The following is a 23821-nucleotide window of genomic DNA, read 5'->3' as shown; positions in this document are numbered from 1 at the left end:
GCACATTTTTTTAATCTCACTCCATAGCAAACTAGAGATCCAATTAAAGGTGCTTTCTTTTAGGCAAGATTTCGTTGTTTCTCTTGCAAACCAGGGTGCTCTGTGGACCTGGGAGACTTCATCAGGGAGTCTAGAATTCTTGTCCCTTTTCCAAGGCAGAAGTTGAGAATCATGGCTTCAGATTTAGCTTTCTTTTGCTCATTGCTTGCTTGTCATCTGTTCTTTTCCTTTTTTTTCTTTTCTTTTTTGCCTTGCAAGTCAAGCACTCTACCAGCTGAGCTATATCCCCAGCCCTTCCATTATACTTTTATCTTTAAAATAGTTTTTAAAGTGTAAAATAGTTTTTAATAGTGTCCCACAGTCTATTTTGTAATTCTATTTTCTGAATAAATATTATTAAGCTCCATGAAATGTATCATTTTGTAATAAATAAGACTTCATTTACCTGAACTTTGAAGTGAGGAAATTCAGTCGTAGATAGACTTTGATGAAGACCAACATATGAGCTTAAAATTGAGGCAGTTCTTTCTTGTCACTGAGTATCTATCATGTTCAAGTAACTGCCAGCTGGGACACTGGTTTATACCTTGCTGGGATATGCATGTCTGTAAATATGTACTTTCTCAAAAAATGCTTCTTTTTATTGTTCTTATCATAATGTTACAAAAGCTTTTCTTAGTATTAAGTTCTCATGTAAAATAGAAATGCCTCCTCTCGTGGAGAACAGGGTAAAAATGGCAAAAGAGGACTGTTTCTAGGCCGCAGTAATATATTTGGTTTGAGAAGATGGTCATCTTTATGTTTTCAACCACATTTAACTTAGGGTTTTGTTTTCTGCCAAGAAAAAATTCTGTCTCCTATATTTGTGGCTATAAATCTAAACACCTGCTTGAACAAATCCAAAAAAAGTATGTCCTTGATTCTAAGTTTATTTGCTGTGACTCAGCCATTTAGGAAGATGAGTACAGTGGATTTCCAGTGAAAGAAAGGCAAATCTTGATCTTTTTTTTTTTTCTCTCATTGTTCCAGGGATTGAACCCAGGGCCTCTACCAACTGAGCTACATACCTAGCCCAAATCTTGATCTCTATATGGATCCAAACTGTTTCTTTGAAGAACAAATGTGTTCTTTTTTAACAGAATCTGCCTTTTGGTGCAAGATGCCTACGGGATGTTTGGTGAAGTGTACTTGGAGGTTGCCATGTTGAAGGGCAAACAGTTGGAAGGGAAGTCCTGCCAGTTGGCAGGAATGAAGGTTCTACAGAAGACCACCAGAGGAAGGTAAGGTCAATGACAGGTCATCCAGTTTGCTACAGTGAGTGGTTCTTTCATTAGTCTTTTATCTCTAATATTGTTTTTAAAGCAATAAGCCAGGGTTGTCCTATATTTTGCCTATAAAACAAGACCAGGAATTGAGTGGAACCCATAAAATACCTCTAGGACCAAACTACAATTGAATAATAAAGATAATTATGCAGTTTAGTAGTTCATAATTTTATTAAAATTAAGAAGATTAAAATGGATGTAAAAACAATCTATCTTCCAGACTCATGATGACTAAATGAAATGAAGTGTCGTTGATACAAAACACATTAGCTATTATTTGCATTTTATTTGCATCAAAAATGTACTATCATTTAGATCTTATTTCCATTTTTCTTAATTCCTTCTTTCCTAAATTAATATACTTTAGGAGACAATAGTATTATTTATACTTCTTCAAATATTGTTTCAAATTAGAATGTTTTGAGGACAGCAACATGCCCGGGCATATCTGTTTACTCAGTGATCCTGTCAGTCACATTCTGTGATCAGTTATCTAGTCTCAACCATCCTTTGTGTACCTTTCCAAATGGTCCTCTACATCTACCTCATGAGCTGACCAGAATGCTTAGCATCCTGCAGCCAGCTGATGACCTCTGACACTTAGTTCATAATGAAAGGACAAGGGGAAAAAGAAAATAAGAAGATAAAAAATGTTGTGTAAACTTTTTTTTTTTTTTTGGCAGTACTGGGCATCGAACTCAGGGCCTTGTGCTTGTGAGGCAAGCACTCTACCAGCTGAGCTATCTCCCCAGCATTGTGTAAACTTTTGAATCTCTTTCTATATTTAAATTGCTGACAAAATATTTGCTGCTTTGTTAGGGTGGAATTACTCTCTTTATTTTATACATTTAACTTTATTTTGATATGTAGCCATCCAAATACATATTTATATTGTCCTTTTGTTCTTTTGGAAGTTATATTTCTTCAAAACAAATTATTAAATAGTTTTGGAATGCTGGACGTTATAATTGCCTATTAGTGACATCATCCATTGTCAGTCATCCACCCATGGCCCAGTAAACACATTATTGTCTCTCTTTTTTTCCCAAAGTATTGTGTTTCATAGCAACTCTCAAAAACTAAAAATACATTTTTATAAACCTTAATAAAATATGCTTGCTTTCAAAAATTCAAGTTAAATGATGAATTTTATAATTATAATACCTAATGTAGAAAATAACTTTTTTGTATATGCTTATAATCTCTGCTACTTAGAAGGGAGATCACTTGAACCCAGGAGTTCAGGGCCAGCCTGTGCAGCATTGAAAGACCTTGTCTCAAAAAAACCAAAGGAAATAGAAAACATTTTTTTAGAATTGAAAGATAGTTGCATGTTTGGGCTAAGTCATAAAGTCCACCAGATTTCATCTGTTTCATATTTCTGGTGATGGTACATCACTCTTCTCTACTTGCTATTTGATGTACATGTGGAGACTGAAGGCCACAGAATGGTCCTGGAAGACAGATGTGCTGCTGGAGCACTATGCAGGGAGCATCACTAGGCTCCCTCCCCCAGTCCAGAAGTCTTGCTCAAAGATAGCCAGCCTGACTCTGTTTTTCTTTGTCACTTGGAGGATCAAACCCAGGGGTACTCTACCACTGGGGTACATCCTCAGCCCTTTTTATCTTTTTAATTTTGAGAATCTCAGTAATTTGCCCAGGCTGCCCAGGCTGGCCTCAAATTTGTAATCTTCCTGTCTCAGTCCCCCAAAGTCACTTAGATTCAGGCGTACACTCCCAAATACGGCTTCTCTAACATATTTTGGATTTGATGTCTATACTGACTGATTGGTCCTAGTAAAAGTCAGAAAAATAGCCCCAATTGAAGTTTAAAAACTATAAAATTTTCAAAGCAACACTGGCTACTCATTCTCACTGGCATAATGCAGGTCCTGCCTATGTGTCCTTCCTCTACAGAACTCTCACTGCTATTTATTTAGTACCCTTCATCCAAGGCGCACCCCTGACCTTTGTTCTCCCCAGTGGCCTGTGCAGCAGTTTAGTAGGTCAAACAAGCTGAGAGATAGGATTGTTTTGGTGTCATGTGTATGAACTTTATCCTTCTTATTGTTGGTTATTACATGGTTTTATTTTTAAATGACAGGACAATAATGAGAAAAAGAAAAATTTTCATGAAATAACATTAACCTAAAATAGATATGGAAACAATATTAGCAAATTCAATTATTTGACAAAGGGGTAAAAGGACCTCTTTCAGTTTAAAAAAAATCCTACAAATTACCATGTATGGTGGTACACATCTATAATTCCAGCTAGTGGGCAGGCTGAGGCAGGAGGATTGCAAATTCGAGGCCAGCTGGGCAATTTAACAAGAACTTGTCTCAAATTTTAAAAAAGTGGGGAAAGCAGGTGTAGCTGAGTGGCACAGCAGTTGTCTAACATGCATAATCCTAGTGCTAGGGGAAAAAAAATCCTATAGATTTATTTTATTTATTTCCCAACCTGTTAAAACAAAGACAACTGGTCTCTGAATATAATGTATATTATTAATTTATAGGCACTGTTTTTTGTAGACCTCTTGATGGTTCCTTTTAAAATAATGTACTGGAGAAGATTTTATTAGAGAGATTTTAGTTAGTACTCAGTACATACAGAAGGCTCTGCCTCAGAACTGAGAGTGACAAAGGAGGCAACTGACAGAGTGTTTGACCTTGTATTGCATCCCTTTGAATGGAAAACAGGACAGACACAAGTACCAGAGCAGTTGATGATTCAGGTAACTAAATAGGTCTTAGCTAACTTATCTCAGAAGATTTTATAGTAGAAGTGAGAACAAATGCTTTAAACATCTTGATCTGGCAGAAAGAAAAGCCTCTTTAAATTGGTAACATGTTATGAGATGTCTGCAAACATATAAAAGTAGGATTAAGAAAGATATGTGAAAGAAGTAAGAGGAATTTTTTGAAAAGGTAATTCACTCATTCAGTAAATATCATTTAGTACGTTTGTGTTCTGTGCCCCTGGGTAGTTGCTGGGGCACTGAGCTACATATGATGCTAGATTTAGAGGATTTACCCCCAAAACCAGAATATACTAAGGTATTAAGTTAGTTAGATAAAGCTTTAAATCTGAATATTAGGAATTTTGCATTAACCGGGAGAAAGTGTCTTTATGTGTCTTCAAGAGAAGGAAAGAGGTGATAAAAATTACAATGGAGTAAGATTTTATCTTACTATTATAACTATAATAGATCAGAGATAGAGGGATAGGAGCAGTTTCAGTTAGTTAGAACTTGTTCAGAAACCACTGCTAAGGGAAAACCAAAGAACCAGTTACTAAGTGATTTTAAATTTTTGGTATTGTGTACAAAGGTCCATTAGGAGTTATGGCAGACACCAAAACAGCCCACTTCCTCAGGGCACTCACAGAGTAACATGAAACCAGGAAGAGACTCACAGAGAGAGATGATGACTCAAGGGACCAACTGGCAAGTATAGAAGAGAGCCAGGGCCTGAGGGCGGCAACCTCCAAGGGCAACTCAAGAGAAAGGGAGTAAGGCTTTGGAACCCTGGAGAAAATTGGAAAGGTTTGGAGCCAAGGATTAGAATGAAGAAGGGTGGGCTAGGGACATAACTCAGTTGGTAGAGTGCTTGCCTTGTAAGCATCAAAGGCCTTGGTTCAATTCCTAGCACTGCAAAAAAAAAAAGAACGAAGAAGGGAAAGAGGACAGCTCCATAGTCTAAACAACCATTTTATCCCTTCCACCCTGCATTAGAGCCACAGAAGATAGGGAGAGTTTGTTGCCTTGGTCAACTATAATGGTAGGGATGGGGAGGCAATACATTCTGGAGGGGACAAGGTATATCTCAAAGAATGAACCAATTCATAAGTTATTGTGTAAATACCAGCTTTTCTTTTAATATAACACAGTAAGTGCTGATAATTCTTAAACAAAAAAGCAAAATTAGTCGGCATGCTACAGAACTAACCAGTCTCATGAGCAGGATATGAAAGTCCCTCAAACTTCCAGTCCAATCCCAGTGCACTTTACTTGTGGCCTCTGCACCTGTTTTCTGGGCCTCGTTTAATCCCCCTTTTCCCCTCACCAACCACTCCTACATACTCCCTCATCTCATGTTCTGGCTCCTTCCCTGGACTCTGCCTCCTTGGTCTCTTGCAGTAGTTACTACTGGGCTATCCCATCCTCTTCTCTACCAGGGCCACACTGTTCATAGTGAAGTGTATCAGTGCCTATACCTAGAACTGTGTGAGATACCCACTGACCTGAGTCCCACCGAAGAGACATATTTTAATGTAAATGAGAGTGCTATCACAAATAGGTCTGAATGTACCTGGTTTTTAGTTAACTAATACGCACACATCCACATTCTTATGAGGAGCCTTCTGATACATCATAGAATGGTTCCCCAGTGCTGTTCTGTACCATGTTCTATACCATGTTCCAGACTGCCAGGCCGTATATCTCATGGCCTGTCAATGGCCCTAGCTTGGTCACTATCACACCCTCTTTCTTGCACAATACCTAACATTTAGAGAATCAGTAAAGATGGCATCAACTGAATACCACAGGGCCCTAACTTGTTCACTGTTTTTGTTTCCTGTATGTGGCAGAATATCTGGCACATAATAAATATTGATGGGGTAGACATGAGGGTTTATTTTCAGTTCATCTGAGAATTTTCTTCAACAAGATTTGAATATGTATGTTTATACTTCACAAGCATAGTTGTTGGAACTCAGTTTTAGCCACAGTAATAGAGATCAGGTTAATCACCAGACCTGTGTCCCTCACAGTTGTCAATCATGCCAGCTGTTCACCTCTGGTCACAGATGCCTAGTCTCCTCACTTGGTCCAAGGGGAGTGACAGAGGATGCATTTTGAAGCTATTTATCAAGAATGGTGGGAGTGGAAGTATGAACTATTAGTTGTTTGCATAAAGATAGTTTGCATGCATTGAACTTTCGTTTATTTTTCCCTTTTGGTCATACGAGAATCAGTGAAGTAGGAAGAGGCACTGTGTCTTCACCCATCTTATAAAGAAGGACCTGAGACAGAAAGTGGGTAACTGTCCTGGGTCTCACAGTCAACCTGAGTGGCTCTGGACAGGGGTGCCAGGTGTTCAGGATGATGAGGAACCCATCACCTTCACTCCAGCTGAGTGTGATCTGAATGCACAAAAGTGCTGCAGAGGAAGTCCTTAGGACTCATTCACAGCAAATCTTCTGAGATGCATACTAATCAGGGAATTGTTTCAGATGCTCTTTTCAGGAACTATGTAGTGGTAAGAACTCTGCTTGGATAAGAAACTTCAGTAGTAATTTCCTTTTTTTGATTTTTCCCTCTTCAATAAAGTCATCTGTTTAAAAAGCCACATACTTCCCCTGGGATTTGAGGGCCAGAATCTCTTTCCTAATTGCCCTATTTAGAAAACTTACTTTAAAGCACATTCTTAAGAACTCTTTCATGATTTTGAAATTAAAATGATGCCCTGGTGGGTTCACCCAAGTTTTTGGAAGAAGGGTAAAATGTCACATAAGACAGAGAACTAAACCATGAGACCTAGTGCTCAAAGAAGCAAAAGTAGGTACTTCCTCCCAAAGCAGCATTCTGCTATGCAAAACCCATCATCAATTTAGAAGTGTGTTTTTTAATTTTCCCTATGAGTTTTATTTTTTTTTCTTTGTCAAATGTTGCCTACCAGTAAGTATTTCAAGTCAAATTAAATTTTTTTATTATCTTTTAGAATTTGGATATTTTGAGCCTGACATAGTGACACACCCTGTAATCCTAGCATCTCAGGAGGCTAAGGTAGGAGGATTGCAAGTTCAAGCCCAGCCTGAGCAACTTAGCAAGATCCCATCTCAAAATAAAAAATACTTAGGACTGGGAATGTGCTCAGTGGGAAAGCATCCCAGGTTCAGTCCCCATTACCAAAAATTACCAACAATTATGCAGTAAACCATTAAAACAGTACATAGGAATAGGTCACATAAGCAGTTGTTTACAAGAAGTATCCCTTCTGATAATCAATACTTGGGCATTCACTTTTCTTGACTGTTAATATTGTATATATGCTATTTCATGGTCTGATATACTTCTTTTATTTCTTATGGACTTTTTTGTGTATTTGTACCATCTAAAACCCCTTATTTTGCTGCCATGGTGTTCTCTGATATGGGGACATACACACACTGTGTACAGCAGAAAGGGTTTTAAACTTGCAATAAGGAGACCTGGATTGTGACTCTGCTCCCAATTTGATGTGGCTCCTAATTTGTCTGAAAATGAAAGAACTAACCAAAATGACCTTTAAGCCTCTGTAGAGTTTGAGTCTGTTCTTTTACCTTTCAGGACTAGTAGAGTGGACTTCTTTTTAGCTTTGTACAAATAGATACCTTTTTCCATTTAACCATCTTTTCCTTAATGGAAAGATTGAACCTTTGGGTTTTTTGTTTGTTTGTTTGTTTGTTTTTTTTGTTTTGTTTTGTTTTACAAATAAACTGGCCAGGGCTGGGAACATAGCTCAGTCATTAAAGTGCTTGCCTTGCAAGCACAAGGCCCTGGGTTCAATCCTCAGCACCGCAAAAAAACAAAATGAAACAAATAAACTGGCCAGTTTACTAACTCTAGTTGCCAGGTGCGTCTTAGGTTAGGCATAAAAATGTAATTGAAATATCTCTTTGGGAGATCTTCTACTAAAATACAAGTTTCTGATATCTAGACTGTGTTTTTTTAATGTAGAATATTTTGAAGGGTAAATTAAGCTCTGTAATGTATTTTCTTTGGAATAACTACATTTTGGGAAGATGAAGTCTATTTTCCTAATAACTGTTTGCTTAATAACTTCAAATCTCATTAAAATGAATTGACAATTATTTTTATTAGTGATTCTAACCAAAAATTAATAGGGATCATGACTTTTATTTTATTTTGTAGAATTTATATTTTTTATTCCGAGTTTCTATTCCCATGTCACAAAAATCATGGTTAGCCTCTATTTAAAGCTCCATCTGTTGCCTTAATATATATATATTTGGTTTCTTTGCTTAACTTCTATAAATTAATTCCGATACAGAGAGGCCTTTATATAACTTAATAAAAATCTGATTAAAACAGTTTTGATACTGTATATATTACAATAAGAACAATGAAGATAATCAGGAAAAGTTGAAAAGTTTAATTTGCAAAGATCTATTTTTCTCATTGGGATAAGAAAGAAATGTCTCAAAATACAGTAACCTGTATAGAGCCAAGCTTTAATTTCTTCATTTTCATTAACTGCTAAATGAACTCTCAATGGATTAAGAAAAAAGGGAGGAGGAATTTACATGCCCAGGCCAGACAAATAGGGAATATACTACTGGTAATAAAATTCAAAGGAATAAAATTAAATCAAACTGGTCATTGTCCCCAAAACCTCACCCCTGAGCAAATACAGAAATAGAATCAAAAGAAAGGCAGCATCCTCAAAAGAAGACATGAAGTAGCCATAAAAGAGATTTTTATTAAGTCTAAATTGAAGTAACTAAAAACGAACGTGGTTGAACCTTGAAAAGAAGTGGAAGAAGCCAGACACAAAAGATCACATATTGTCTGATTCCATTTATATAAATGTACAGAAGAGGCAAATCTACAAAGATCTCCCCAGCAGATCAGTGGTTGCCAGGAGCTGTGGGGAGGGGAAGTGGATGTCATTACTTTGGGAGTAATGGCAGTATTCTGAAATTCAATGTGATATATACACATTGCATTGTACATTTTAAAGTGGTTAATTTCATGTTATATGAATATTACCACACTTTTAAAAGAAGTAAAATGAACTAATTGTCTAGAAAGTGCTTACACTGAATTATTAATATGACTATCAAGGATTCATAAGAAACATTTGGAGAATAGTTTCTAAGTGGAACTTCTGGGTGTATACCACATATTTCAAAAAGACAATGTAGGAAGTAGAAACTCAAAAAGCAAATGTCAATCATTATTAGCCATTAAGGCTATTTGGGTAAAGTAAAGACAAGAATTTGTTTACTAAAGCAGGGACCCTCTAAAGCAATCTATCACCTTTATCTTTCAATGAAAGCTCTTTAAGATAAGACAACTGATTTTACATCTATCTAATCTGCTTTCATTATCAGTGAGAGTAAAAATCAAAACATTGATTAACCATATACAAAGGGAAAACAACAGACTACAACAAGGCTTGGAATACCCACCCTGTTGATCACAGGAAGCAAGATGAATGAGAACCACAAACCACCTAAAAGACTATTTGAAAAATGTAGGGTAACCATTGCCAACAGTACTGAGCCAACCACCTTCCCTTCAGCTACTGATATGTAACTTTTTCAAAACTTTTCAACTATACTTAATGCTATTCAACAAAAATAAATTCACATTATTGCCAATTAGACAAAGAAGTTCTGCTTTGACTACAGTCTTTTATTTGTTGCTATTTCACTTGTTCATTCACTTATCAGGGACACTGGAATGAAGTCAGTTTTAGTCCACAAGGCATTCCTATTCTAGAGAGTGGCAGGTTTTTTTAGATTTTTGCTGCAGGGAGAGAGAGCGTGTCCCCTCATCTGCTTTCGTCAGTAGGAGAGGCTTTACCAAGGAGGAGGCCTTTGGGTGGGACACATGGGTTCTTAGAGTTTCTAGGCAGAGGCTCATGGAAGAGCATCAGGGTAGAATAAGCTTACTCTTTCTCCCAGTCAGCTTATTTCCCCAATGTCTTTTGAACAAAAATAGATTGAAGGGATGGGGAGATAACTCAGTTGGTAGAGTGCCTGCCTTGCAAGCACAAGACCCTGGGTTCAATCCCCAGCACTGCCAAAAAAAAAGAAAAATAGATTGAAGGGCTCAAATGTTGTTTTTACTATGCGTCTTCTATAGCAGTTAGCTAGTGCTCAATATAAATCTAGTTTATAAATGATGAAATCTAAACCAAAACAAACTGTAAAAAAGAATCTTTTTCCTAGGCATAAAGAACAAATTTTCTTAATAGTATTCTATTATGGCTTATTGTATTCTAAATGGCTTTACTCTTCCTCTCTCACTCTTCTACCTATACTCACATAACCAAAGAACAAAGTGGAACTTAGTTATCTCTGAATTATTTGCATATGTGGGCCAAGCTTATGAAGGAGACTCACTGGTTAAACAGCAAAAACTTCCAGGAGCCCAGCATGGTGGTGTAAACCTATAATTCCAACTACTCAGGAAGCTGAGGCAAGAGGGTCACAAGTTCAGGGCTATCCAGGACAACCCTGACCCTTTCTCAAAATATACAAAGGGGTGGGAATATAGTTCAGTAGTAGAGCAGGCCTTGGTTCAATCCCCAGCACCAAAAAAAAAAAAAAAAAAAAGTATATTCCTGGTTACTGAAAGGAGGCAGCTGTGCTTCACTATAAACAAAATGGAAAAAGAAAGATGATCAAGAATAATTTAGGGGCTGTGGTTGTGACTCAGTGGCAGAGCACTTGCCTGGCACGCGTGAGGAACTGGGTTCCATTCTCAACACTGCATATAAGTAAATAAATTAAAATAAAGGTTCATCCACAACTAAAAATAATATATATATATGAATATTTTTTTAAAAAATGAATAATTTAGATCCAGGCATGATAGAGCTTGCCTATGACCCCAGATACTTGGGAAGCTGAAGCAGGAGGATTGGAAGTTCAAGGCCAGCCTCAGCAACTTAATAGACCCTCCAGTCTCAAAATAAAAATAAGAAGTACTAGGGTGCCGAGCATGGTGGTACATGCCTGTAATCCCAATGGCTCGGGAGGCTGAGGCAGAAGGATCACAAGTTCAAAACCAGCCTCAGCAAAAGTGAGGTGCTAAGCAACTCAGTGAGACCCTGTCTCTAAATAAAAAATAGGACTGTGGATGTGGCTCAGTGGTCGAGTGACCCTGAGTTCAATCCCTGGTACCAAAAAAAAAAAAAAAAAAAAAATGCTAGGATATAGCTCAAACATGGAGTGTCCCTGGGTTTAATCTCTAGTATCATAAAAAGTTCATAAATTAACTAATTAATTAATTAAAAATTAAAAATAATAATTTAGAAGAATAATGAAGTCTGGAATGGTACCTTGTTTTCCAAGGGAGAAAATAAATCCAGTTGAAAATCATTAGGACTTGTAATTTACCTGATAATGAAGTTGATGGAATTAAAAGTGCAGAGTAATTCACTTAAAACAGGGATAAAAGAAACCAGAAAGAAGATCAGTTGATGCAAGACATTAAAAATAAATGCCATTTTTCCCTCCAGATTAGTAATTTAGCTAGTTAATTCACCTTGTAGCACAATAAATCTAAAATTCAGTATATTGGCAGCTTTTTAATTTTTTTTATTCATTCTTTCTCTTAAAAATCTACTCTTCACCAAAAAAAATCCTAATTATCTACCAGTATGAGATCAATAGTTGTAAAACTTTCAGACTTCCTTTCTTTTAATAAAACTCTAAAGAGGAAGTTCACTGTTAAAGTAAAAGCATATAGAGTTGTTTGTTCTGTTAGAAACTGGGAGGTAGATGGGTTAGGCCACTATAGCCTTCCCACCCAGTCCTTAGAACTCCAGCATCACAGTTTGAAAGTAACTGTTTAGACTTAATTGCTTATATAAATATTTCACATATTCAGTGTAGATTTGTTTTTCCTCTTAGTCAATAACCTAAGGTTATTATAATGGGAACACTGGCTAGCCATGTGATTCCAAAGCAGCATTGAAAGATTCCTCTGTTAATCTCAAGTATGAAATCCAAATACTTATTTTAAATATGATTTTATTAGCTCTGTTCTCAAATTTGGAGAAGTTATAGATTTTAACTTTTAAATAGAATACTCAAATCTTTTTATAATTTGCTGACAAAATATCTGTTAATGGGATGCTGAAATTGGAAAGAAAAGAGTTTGAATGTCACTAGTCACTGTTTCATTTAATCCTCAAACTAGCTGGCAAATTGGGTAATGGTGTTCATATTTTAGATAAAGCCCTGAAGCTCACTGAGGTTAAGTAATTTGACTCTATGTTTGTGAGCTGGGCCTCAAGCCAAATCCGTCAAATTCCAAAGCCTGCATTTCTGGTACTACAACTGACATTTAATTACTTCCAATTTTAGGAGAACTCACTTCTGTAAATTTCCAATTTGTTTTATAGTAATAATCCCTGGCCCTCAAAGCAGAAATTTGATTATTTCTTGTCAGTGTTGATATTAATTTAGACTCTTGGTGTTTTCCATTGTTTCCAACAGCAAAAAGCTCTCTGTACTAGAATTATCCTGAATTACCAGGAAGACGATCAGGTTCATAGTAAATTACATAGTAATTACATTGTATGCTTTGAGTTTAATTAAGATTTTTTTTTCAGTTCACTTAGACCCTTATTGATGAAAATATGAATTAAGAAATGTAACTTTTATTACCATTAGAAAGAAAGGAGAGGGGAGAGGGGGAAGAAGGAACTTACGTCTCTCCCCAGAACTTCTACCACCCAGTGGGTTGTCATGATGCCCTTGCACCTGAGCCATACATTTGTAAAAAGCCTCAAACTGGGTCTTTCAACATTATCTGCAAATGAGATAATAACATAGCCACTGCTTTTGTCGATTATTGCTATTGAAATTATTAACAAAAATTATAAAGGAAATTTAATAATCTCCCTTTCACCCTTTACCCACTGGATATTCACCACAATAAGTAATCTTCCATACCTTTGTCCATTAGTGTAACCCTGTCTATAAACAAAAAGATTTGCTTTTTCCACTTAATCTTAGGAGGATATCCTTCTCTCATGAGTTGTCCCTCTACCAGTAAGCATTTAGGTTGTTTACAGCTTTTGCCATTCCAGAGCAATGTTGCAGCACACATCTCATGTGTCTATGTTTCCTTTACTAATTTAGGTTATATTTTAATCTTTTTCACTATCAACTATAGCAAACATGATATATGTGTAACAATATATATGTGTGTGTAATTATATATATGTAATTATAGTGTGTAATGAGTGAGTAAAGCATATTCTTTAAGCCACCACCAAATTCAAGAAACAAAACCTGACCAGTGTCCAGAAGCCACCCTCTGCCTGTCCCTCCCAGTACTTCTCCCACCCCCTACACCATCCTAACAATCTTTGCAATCCTGGTATTTTTTTCTACATATTTCTGTACAGTTTTACTACTTTGTATATGTCCTTAAACATATGTTTAAGTTTGCCTGGTTTTGAACTTTATAGAGATGGCATCGTGGTTTTACTGTCTTCATGTTTTTCTTCTTTCAACCACCAGTAATACTTTTGGCTGGCTGCACACAAGAGAACCCCAGATATTGGGTCTTGCCACTCCTTGGATGTGTCTGTTAAATGTATAAACTTTGTGAAATTCATCCATTTATTGTAGTAGCTTTAGCTCATTTTCCTTCCATTTTCTGCACTGACCACAGTCTGTTTTTCTATGTAATTGTTTTAGGTACTTCTGGCCATAACTGGCAATACATGAGCCCACATTGTGTTTCCCCTAGGGTACAAGTATGCATACAGTGGGTAGGGTTCCTAAAGTAATGCTAAACTCTCCTCTCAAAATGGGAATCAAGTTGCTATGCCCATTGGCATTGCAGAGTGTTCCCACTGCTCTACTTTCCTTTCATTTTTTGGTATGTTTAGATTTTTTTTTTCTTTATATTTTTCCAGACTTCGTTTTTTGTTTTGTGTTTCCAGCCAAATAGGTTCTGGTTGAATCTCACTGTGGTATAAATTATAGCTCTTTATCACTACAGAGGTCAAGAACATTTTGCTCTGTATTGACCGTCTATATTTCCTCTTTGATAAAGTGCTATACAAGTCTTTTTCTCATTTTTTCTTTTGGGGTAATAAGCTTTTCATATTCAGAATATGAATCCCTCAATTCTTGTATATGGCTTATATGTTATAAGGGGCTTTTCTTTTTGTCCTTTCTACTAGCAGAAGTACTGATTTATCAAATTCATCAATCTTTTCCTGTAAGGTTAGTACTTTTTTTTTTTTTTTTTGTGGTGCTGGGGATTGAACCCAGGGCCCTGTGCTTGCAAGGCAAGCACTATACCAACTGAGCTACATCCCCAGCCCTAGTACTTTCTTTTTATATTTGCTTAAGAAATCTTTGCATACCCTGAGATCATGAATAGTGTTTTTCTTTGGGATAGCATTCCCAAAGTGGGACTGCTTGACCAGGGTTATATCGATATAACTGGACATGTTTTCATGACCCACGGGCAGGGCCTCATAAAGTTCCATGAATGTTTTTGAAATGACTGGCTGAACATAAAGAAGAATGAAATTATGTCATTTACAGGAAAATGGATGAAACTAGAGAACATTCTGTTAAGTGAAAAAAGCCAGATTCAGAAAATCAAGGGTTGTATGTTTTATCTCACATGCAGAAGCTAGAGGAAAATGGAAAGGGAAAAAAATTTTTAAAGGATTTCATGAAAATAGAAGGGTGACTAGTTGAGTACAGGAAGGGGACCAGAGGGTGGAAGATAAGGAAGGAAATTAAGGTATGGGAAACTAAATTGACCAAATTATTTTATATTCATGTACAACTATATCATGATGAATTCCACTATATTTTTATTTTTTTAAAAGAAGAAAGAAATGACTGCTGACTCTTACCTGTCCTTATGTTCAGCCAAGCCATTTCTAGCATGAGAGGAAGCTATATCTTTTTCCCCTACACCCAGAAATCTGCTTACAGATCAGATGAGTTCACTCTAGCATCAGGGAAACATTGAAGTGCACAGGAAGTCAAGTGGGTGTTTATAATAACATGACATACCATATACTGTATGTTTTATGTATAATTCTTAAAATAACCTCTCAAACAGGTATTATTTTATCCTTTTCACAGATGAGGACCTTAAAGCTTATCAAGAATAAATATTTGGGGGCTGGGGAGATAGCTCAGTCGGTAGAGTGCTTGCCTTGTAAGCACAAGGCCCTGGGTTCGATCCCCAACACCCAAAAAAAAAAAAAAAAAAAAGAATAAATATTTTGGGCTAGGGATGTAACTCAGTTGGTAGAATGCTTGCCTTGCATACAAAGCCCTGAGTTCAATCCCCAGCACCACCACAAAAATAATAATAATAAATATTTCACCCTATAATATACAACTGGAAAGTGAGACGTTTGTTAAAATCTACCAAAGCAAACTCTGTTTTCATTATGGCTGCCTGAAGCATAGTCCAGCTTGATTACATGGAGTACATTGGGGTTGCAGATGAATGAGGGGTCAGGGAGTGCAGGCAAAATGCCTGACTGTGAGATAAGCCATTACCCCTTCCCTCCTGTTACTCTCTATGATGAGGGAGGTATGAGAGCTCTGATAAGATGCTCAGAAACACCAATTTCAGGGTGGGAACTCACATAGTGGGTGGCAAAGGTCCTAGGCTGTGTCTTCCAATCTCCCTGAGGCCATGCAAAGAACTATGCAGATTGGTTGTTAAATAGATTGGGTCTGGAGTGTAGCTCAGTGGTATAGAGCATGTGTTCAGCATGTTTGAGACCATGAGTTCAATCCCCAGCCCAAAAAAAAAGAAAAGAAAAGAAAAGAAATCAGTTGGAGCCCCGTCACTTGGTAAAGGGTGTTTCATTATTTTCCTGTTCATTATTTGACATACCCGTGTAAATTAATAGGACTTGCAATTTCAGTCTTTGAAAGAATATAAGATAGGAGGGCTAATTGATATGTGAATTCATGATAATATATGACTTATAAGGAGGCAATATTTTTTCCAAGAATCAGAATACATTTATAGTAATGTTTAATTTAAAAAAAAAACACATCTTTTCAGAGATAGGAGCTGACAGATTTTATGTGGAAGTTTGGATAAGGCAAGAATTGATACTCAAAAGAACATTTTTTCACATAACAAGCAGATGTCCTGTAAAATGTGAGGCATTCCAGAGTTACAAATTTTTCTTACATAACTGTATCAACATAAGCACTTGATTGAAAGGAACAGTGCAAAAGGGAAAATTTCAGATATGTGGTTTAATTTCCTCCCTCCCCACTGCCCCCTGCCATTTCTCCAACTAATTTCAATTTGAAAAGTATCTTCCTGAAACTCAGTGAACTAGCTTTGGGATACGTATAGTGATTCCCCACATCTATATGATATTTGTAAGATATTCTGGAATGAAAACACTGATCTGATGCCCTTATTAGCTGCTCCCTCTTAAAGAAGGTACAATCCCCGCAAGAGGTCAGAGGGCTCTTCTCTAGACATGCAGATGCTCAGGTGAGGGACCAGCCAATGGTGTTCTCAGTAAATATATTTGTTAACTGTCACTATCACCATCATCATTTTTTTTATGTGGGTGTGCAAATTGTTTTTGTTTTGTTTTTTTATTCTTCACTGTACTAGTGATTGAACTGAGGAGTGCTCTATCACCAAGCTCACCCCCATCTCTTTCTTTATTTTTTTGAGACAGGGTTTCACTCAGTTGTTCAGACTAAGCTCAAACTTGTAATCCTCCTGCCTCACCTTCCCCAGTTGCTGAGATTACAGGCATATGCCACTATGCCAGGCATCCCAGCATTATTATTAAAATACTAGTTTATATTGTGCATCTCAACCTTTTGTAATTCATATACTATTATATAGAAGGTTTGTTTTACTTTTTTTTTAATTGGTGCATACTAATTATACAGAATAAAGGATTCACTGTGGCAAGTAGGAGGTTTAAATAAATTCACATCCATTATAACAGTCTATTCTGAAAGCTGGTCACATCTTTATATAGATGTTCATGGAAACGCAATGTGATATGATGTTTTATTATCCATATTCTAAACCATGTTGTCCTTAGCACCTGCGAGCACTGGGGAGAACACAAGTACAATCTCTGTCCTTTGAGGAACCCTGGTACAGGGCCATCCTGTCCAGTACCAAAGACTGGATCCTGTGTGGAGCTGGTGCCAGCAGCAACACGCATGGCTCACCAGGGCATCCTTGTAGAGGGGTCCCTTGTGGTCATGCACTGAGGGTCACATGGAACCAGTATCCCAGAACATGCCTGTTTTGACTGAGAAAAAGTGCAGTCATTCCAAACAAAAGGCCTTGGTAATCATCTTGATGTTCTCAGACCTCTCTCATACTCTCAGGTCTCATACTGCCTATGATCCTGTGTCAGCTTTCCAGTGAAGATAGCAGCATTACTCTTTTATTGCAGAAGCCCCACCCTTCATGTCATGGAAGATTTGAGATTAGTTCAGGCAGGGGGGGCTGTTAGGAAAGAGAAAAAAGATATGTTTGTAGTAAAATCATTAAGCAGAGCTAAAGAAGTAACCGTGGGAAGTATTTCAATTCAAGGTTGGAAGTCTCCTTGCTAAAAATCTGTCTGAAGTTAATTTTTTTTTCTTTGTGACTCTACAAGGTAATAAACTCAGGGCCTTCCAAATGCTCAGATAGCATTCTACCACTGAGCTGCATCCCCAACCCAATGATACTTCTTAAACGATACCTTAATCATTTAAATATCATTTAAATACCACAAAATTTACCATCTTAAAGTGTACAAAACATTGATTTTTATCATATTCGCAAAGTTAGGCAATCATCACCACTACCTAACTCCAGAACACTTTAATCATTACCAAAAGAAACTTTATACCCATTAGCAGTAACTTCCCATTCTTCCAGGCCCTGGCAACAACTTCCTACTGTCCCTCTGTATGGATTTGCCTATTCTGGACATTTCATATGATTGGAACCATACATAACCAAACCTTATATGTCTGGTGTCTTTCACATTAGCAGAATATTTTCAACTTTCACTCTTGATATAATATGTTTTAGCTTTTTATGGATGCATAATATTTCATTGTGTTGATATATTGGATTTATTTATCTATTCATTCTTTGATTGGCATTTGGGTAATACCTTTTATGAATAATCCCCCTATTAACATTCACATACAAGTCTCTGTGTAGGCATTAGTTCTCAGTGCTCCTGGGCAGAGTTGGATTACTAGGTCACAGATTGTTCCCAAAGCTGACCCCATTTCATTGTCCCAGCAGCTAAGGAACATAGGTTAATCTTTCTAATCTAATCTCATTAGGGCCTCAAGGCTTCCACAGCTCCTACCAACTTGTTAATGATCTCCTTAACTATTTGATCATGTCTGCCCTGCATCTCAGTATCTCAGGCAAAAGTTTGTGTAGTTCATTCAAGCTTGTCTTTGGTTTGTTTAAATATAACAAAAAAGGAGATATGCTACCTTCTGGAAGGCATTCTTTCTTCTTAATTATATCTAAACTGTATCTGCAGCTATCCTACTGTTTATTAATAGATTAATTAAATGAACAAGTGAGATTAAGTGAAATAAAATATATTAGAAGCTATGAGTTTCTTAAAGGAGAAATCAGGACTTATGAAAAGTTATCAAACAGAAGCACTGGAGGATGCTTGAAATGGCAATGTACGACAGCATCATTGAAGTACCATGTGTCTTCACTGTGTATAGTAACAGGTGGGGCTTGGAGATGACTGCTGTCCCTCCAGCACAGCCACCAGTCCTGGTGTCTTCACTCCTGCATGCCAGTGGGATGCAGAAAGTCACATAAGGTTCTTGGGAGGACATGAAAAAACAAGAACTAGTCAAGCAAGAGGATTTCATATTGCAGCTGGTCCTAGGAAGAGAGGATGAGGTAAGGCTTAACTACTACATACTAATGTCAGAGAAGTCCTCTCTGCCTCTTCTCACCTGTATCCTCACACAAAAGCTAACAATGGTTCTTATAGGCCTAGTCTCCTCAAGACTGCTTGGCCTTTGTTGCTGTATTTGGCACTGATGCAGCATTTGCAGTGGAATCCTAGGCAGTGCCAGGAGCCACCTTTGAGCCAGGTGAGCAGACTGCCTGACCCTAACCTGGATGTGACCTTGTAGCCTAGATACGAGGTATTGAAGAACTCCCTACCCATCCACAAGACTCCTTAGAACCTCCATAGAACTTTCTCAACAAAGCAAGTTGACCATCTCCTAAAATTACTTTTTCTTGTTGGGTATTGAGCCATAGAAAAGAGTGGAGTTATAGGAAGTATTACATTATTTATAAATAACCCACATGCATTGACCTAATTTTTCTAAGAATGGGAAGTTATTTATGCAACTAAAAATAGGATTCAAGTCTAAGTTTATTGGGTACCATTAATAGCAATTCAGCTATAAGGAGGAAATTATTTCTTAGATGACATTGAGATTACATATTAATACAGTCTAGGGCTGGGTGGCAGTTGGGTACAGAGCTATTGCTGTGTGAGAGAAGATGCGTAGGATGTAGCCTCACTAGCAGGAGAGGGAAAGAAATAGAGAGGAACAGAGGAGAGATAATATAAGCAACTAAAGAACACTTCCAAACTTTCAACTTTCTCAACTCAGGATGCCCGTATGCTCTTAAAAGTTTATTAGGTCACAAAGAGTTTTTTGGGGGTGTTGTTGTTGTTGTTAGCATTGGACTATATTGGTCATTATTTACCGTATTAGAAATTAACAAATGAAAAAATTTTCAAATTTGTTAGTTCATCTAAAAGTCTCAAGTGTAAACCCATTTCATGATAATATAAATAATATTGTTAATGAAAAATACAAAAACCATTTGGTTTGAGGACTGGCATTGTTTTTGCCAATCTTTTTAATGTCTGGTTTAATAGAAAATAATGGATTAACTGGGTTCTGAATTCATTGCTATGTAATTATTGCATCATGGTTCTCTAGAAGACTCTACTGTACATACATGAGAGAATGAAAATAAGAGAGGAAAAAGAAGATCTTAGTAGAAAATAGTTCAGGCCTTACAGGCCACCTGAAAGCCTCCCATTACCTCCAGGGTCTTCAGACCCCACTTGGAGAAGCACTGGTCTGAATCTACACTCCTTGTGGACTACTCAGCTGTTCTACCGTAATACTTGGTACAGAGAAATTAGCAACTACGTGACATTTTAAGAAAACAAAACATCTGAACTCTCAGAGGATAAATTATGTCAGGGGACCAGGCGGTTTCCTTGCTTATCTTCCTACTTTCTGTTGTTGATGTCACCATTGTGGTTTAAATTTCCTAGGGCAAATTCCACTCTATCCACACCCAAAAGAAAGTACTTAGAAGATTTGGGAGTAGTTAGATGAAGCAGTATCAGATGGAAAAATGATCCCTAAAATAACTAAGACAATAGGCAAGCCAGCAGATGATATCAGCTAATGGTCTAGTATGCCAAGGGGGACACATTCCATATTTACTTTTTTTCCAGTGGGCTGGGATTTGTGGAAATCATGGCTGCCCTTACTTTGAGTGGTTGGTTTTCCAAATGACATTTGTCATCTACCAGTCAAGATAAGTAATACCAGATACTGTGAAATCCATGGAAGATAATTGCTGCTCTGAAGAAAAAAAAAAAAAAACTATAAAATTTGTGTTAAAGTCTGTAAATTTAGCATTGTTTCAAGTAGCAGTGAAGCAGGAACCCCATTTACTCATTTATTTGAATATGTTTCTAAAATTCCTTTCATTCTTGTACTTGGTCACATTCATTCTTGTGGTCTCCTCTTCAGTCACCAGCAGAATTCTACTCTTCTTTCCAGGATTAGCCCCATCCCCCTCTGCCTGTCCCAGTGAGGAACACACTGGCAATATATAGCACCTGGAGAACTGCTTTTCTAAGTTGGAAATTCAGGCAGTGGGTGTACTCAGTTGAGATTCTCTGCTCACTTGTGGTTTCCTTCAGTTCCATGCACCTTTCTTGTCACAAGGGAAACCTTGGCTCTCATTAATTCCAGAAGAAACCTGTGTTGTGTTGACATCATTTCAGACTCCTAAACTAAGTTTGTGAAACTTTTTCCAGAAATGATCTTTAGTTGGTCCTCTCCGTGTGGCTCCTTTCTGTATTTTCTGCTTAGATTTTGAGAATTTCCAGAATGTCTTGCAAACAAGAAAATGGACTTTTTCATTCTAAGAAAGAAGTTAACTTTACTACATATAAATGCATCCTATTTGCTTATTCCTAACCCTTTATAATCTTGGGAGTATTTTTTTTTCTTGAAAATCTGGCAATTAATTAAAAAATCAAAATAGTTTCTAATTTTTATTACAAATGAATTGGAAATGTTCAGATTCCCTTTTGGTTCTGTTTTAATAAATATTTAAAAGCCTCTGCAGCATTAAAAGCCTTTGATCAGCTCAGCTTATAGATAAGCCTGCAGAGGTGTTTATTACAGATGCTTCGCTATTTGTAGCACTACATGGTACTACACTCTCAGAGAAAAACCATATATGTCCTTGCCACCCCTCTCCTTCAACTGGTGCAAGCTTCACCATTCTTCACCAAGACTGGAGATTTTGAAACCATATTTCCTCCTCAAGCAGCGACACTGGGCAGTGAGTGGTGGCAATAGCATTATAAATTGGAGAATCCTACAAAAGAGGAAAATAAGACCAAGAAAGATCTCAAGACTTTAACATTACAGATGAAAGGTGTTCTCTCTACACCCTATTATGCCCTCCTGCACTCCTCAGAGTAAATGTCTAGTTGGTGAGGGTGGGAACGTACCCACTAAACTTTGAAGGACATGACTCCCTAGGATTTCCTTCTGAGTGACCCTCATATCTATTATAGTCCTACGTCTCATCGAAACTTAAATTCAAATTGTGTGATAGGTACTTCCCCCTCATACTATATCTCTTCTAAGGAGTCTCTTCAAAGGCTTTTTGGTAATAAGAATGTGTTCTTAGAAGAGCCTTTTACACCATAATAACATGAGGTAGAAGTAGACTACATATAGAGACTGTGGACAACTTGTACAATCTTAAAAAAGATCTCTTATCCCACATCCTGCAGATGCTGCTGGCCACAGGAGTATATACCTGATGACAGTAGTACTTTGCACCCCTGAGTACCTATACACAGTTTGTTCTGTTTTACCCGGACTGGTTACTGGTTATTATTTACTTTTCCTTGGAAAAGTAATTTTCGAGTTTATTCATCTTTCCCATTAGGAAAGTTTATCTCTAAGTAATCTCTCCAACAGCCCAGTATTTAATGAGGGGACCTGTTGGCTAACAAATTATGGCAGCAATAAGCTATCCTATTTCTTAGGGAAATTAAGATATCTTTTTTCATTATTCATTCACAAAATGATGTAAAAAAACTGAACTATTTGAAATTTCACAGTTAGTCTTAGCAAATAGACAATAAAGTCTGAATCTCTCAGTAGTGTTTTACCACCTTTTTCATTCACCAAAACAGTTCACTTGTTAAAACCAGTCTTTAATTTCAAGCAAACACACATGGAATGATGAGTGGTAAATCAGTTCTTTGTTTTTCTCTAGAAGCCCAAATAAGTTTATAGTTTCTGTCAGTAGTGACTTAGCCTCTCCTTAAGTATAGTTTCATCATTAGGGGTGTTTGTGTGCGTGTGTGTGTGTATGTGTGTGTGTATAAGAGGAAAAAAAATGAAAGAAATCATTTTGGAGGAATTTGAGGGGAGATTACAATTTGAAACTGACCTTTAAAAGTCATCCTTGTTTTCTTCATCCTGCTTTTTCAATATCCTATTTTCATCATCACTTCCATTGTATCCTCTATATGCTCTCTATTATGTTCACTGGCCTTGATGACCTCTTAGAGCTTGTTTCCTTTATTAGACCTGACTTACAGTGAAAGTCAAATGTTAAGTTCTGACAGTTCTTTTAAAGCAAATTGGCCAGACGGCACAATAAGGAAAGAAAAGACATATAGACCAAAAGACACATCTTTTTACAGATGATATTATGATCTATGTAAAAAGTCTCAAGGAATCTTTAAAAAGAAAGTAAGAAAGAGGCATCAAGATGAAGCTAAATATTTCCTTCCAAGCCATGGTCTGCCAGAAACTCACTGATGTGGACAATGAATGCAAACTTTGTACTTTTTATGAGACATGATCAGCCATGGAAATTGCTGCTGACACTCTGGGTGAAGAATGGAAGGATTATGTGGTCCAAATCAGTGGCAAGAATGACAAAGGTTTCCCATGAAGCAGGGTGCCTTGACCCATGACCATGTTCGCCTCCTACTGAGAAAGGGGCATTCCTGTTCTAGACCAAGGCAAACTAGCGAGAGAAAACACAAATCTGTTCGAGGTTTCATTGTGGATGTCATTCTGAGCATTCTCAGCTTGGTTATTGTAAAACAAGAAGAGAAGTATACTCCTGGACTTAACAGATACTACTGTGCTTCATCAAATGGGACCCAAAAGAGCTAGTAGAATCTGCAAACTTTTCAATCTAAGGAAGATGATATCCGTCAATATATTGAAAACAAGGAAGTTAAAAAACCCGGAACCAAAGCACCGAAGATTCAGCATCTCATTACTCCACATGTCTCGCAGCACAAGTGCCAGCATATTGCTCTGAAGAAACAGTATACTAAGAAGAATAAGGAAGAAACTGCAAAATATGCCAAACTTTTGGCCAAGAGAATGCAAGAGGCCAAAGAAAAATG

At 37.1% G+C, this 23821-nt stretch overlaps 1 protein-coding gene across 9 annotated transcripts in view; it reads left to right on the top strand.

Annotated features, from left to right (window-relative positions):
• The window catches only part of Spidr (scaffold protein involved in DNA repair), a 434237-nt gene that overhangs the window by 369766 nt on the left and 40650 nt on the right, over positions 1–23821 (top strand). For all 9 annotated transcript variants that reach the window (XM_047546455.1, XM_047546929.1, XM_047546285.1 and 6 more), the window contains one exon: positions 1140–1280. In XM_047546455.1, the coding sequence (XP_047402411.1) occupies positions 1140–1280 (141 nt within the window). The remainder of the gene's footprint in view (positions 1–1139; positions 1281–23821) is intronic.

This window comes from Sciurus carolinensis, chromosome 1 (assembly GCF_902686445.1).
Source record: "Sciurus carolinensis chromosome 1, mSciCar1.2, whole genome shotgun sequence".
Taxonomy (NCBI): Eukaryota; Metazoa; Chordata; class Mammalia; order Rodentia; family Sciuridae; genus Sciurus; species Sciurus carolinensis.
The sequence above is the reverse complement of the archived record's forward strand: the minus strand, read 5'-3'. Positions and strand labels throughout refer to the sequence as shown.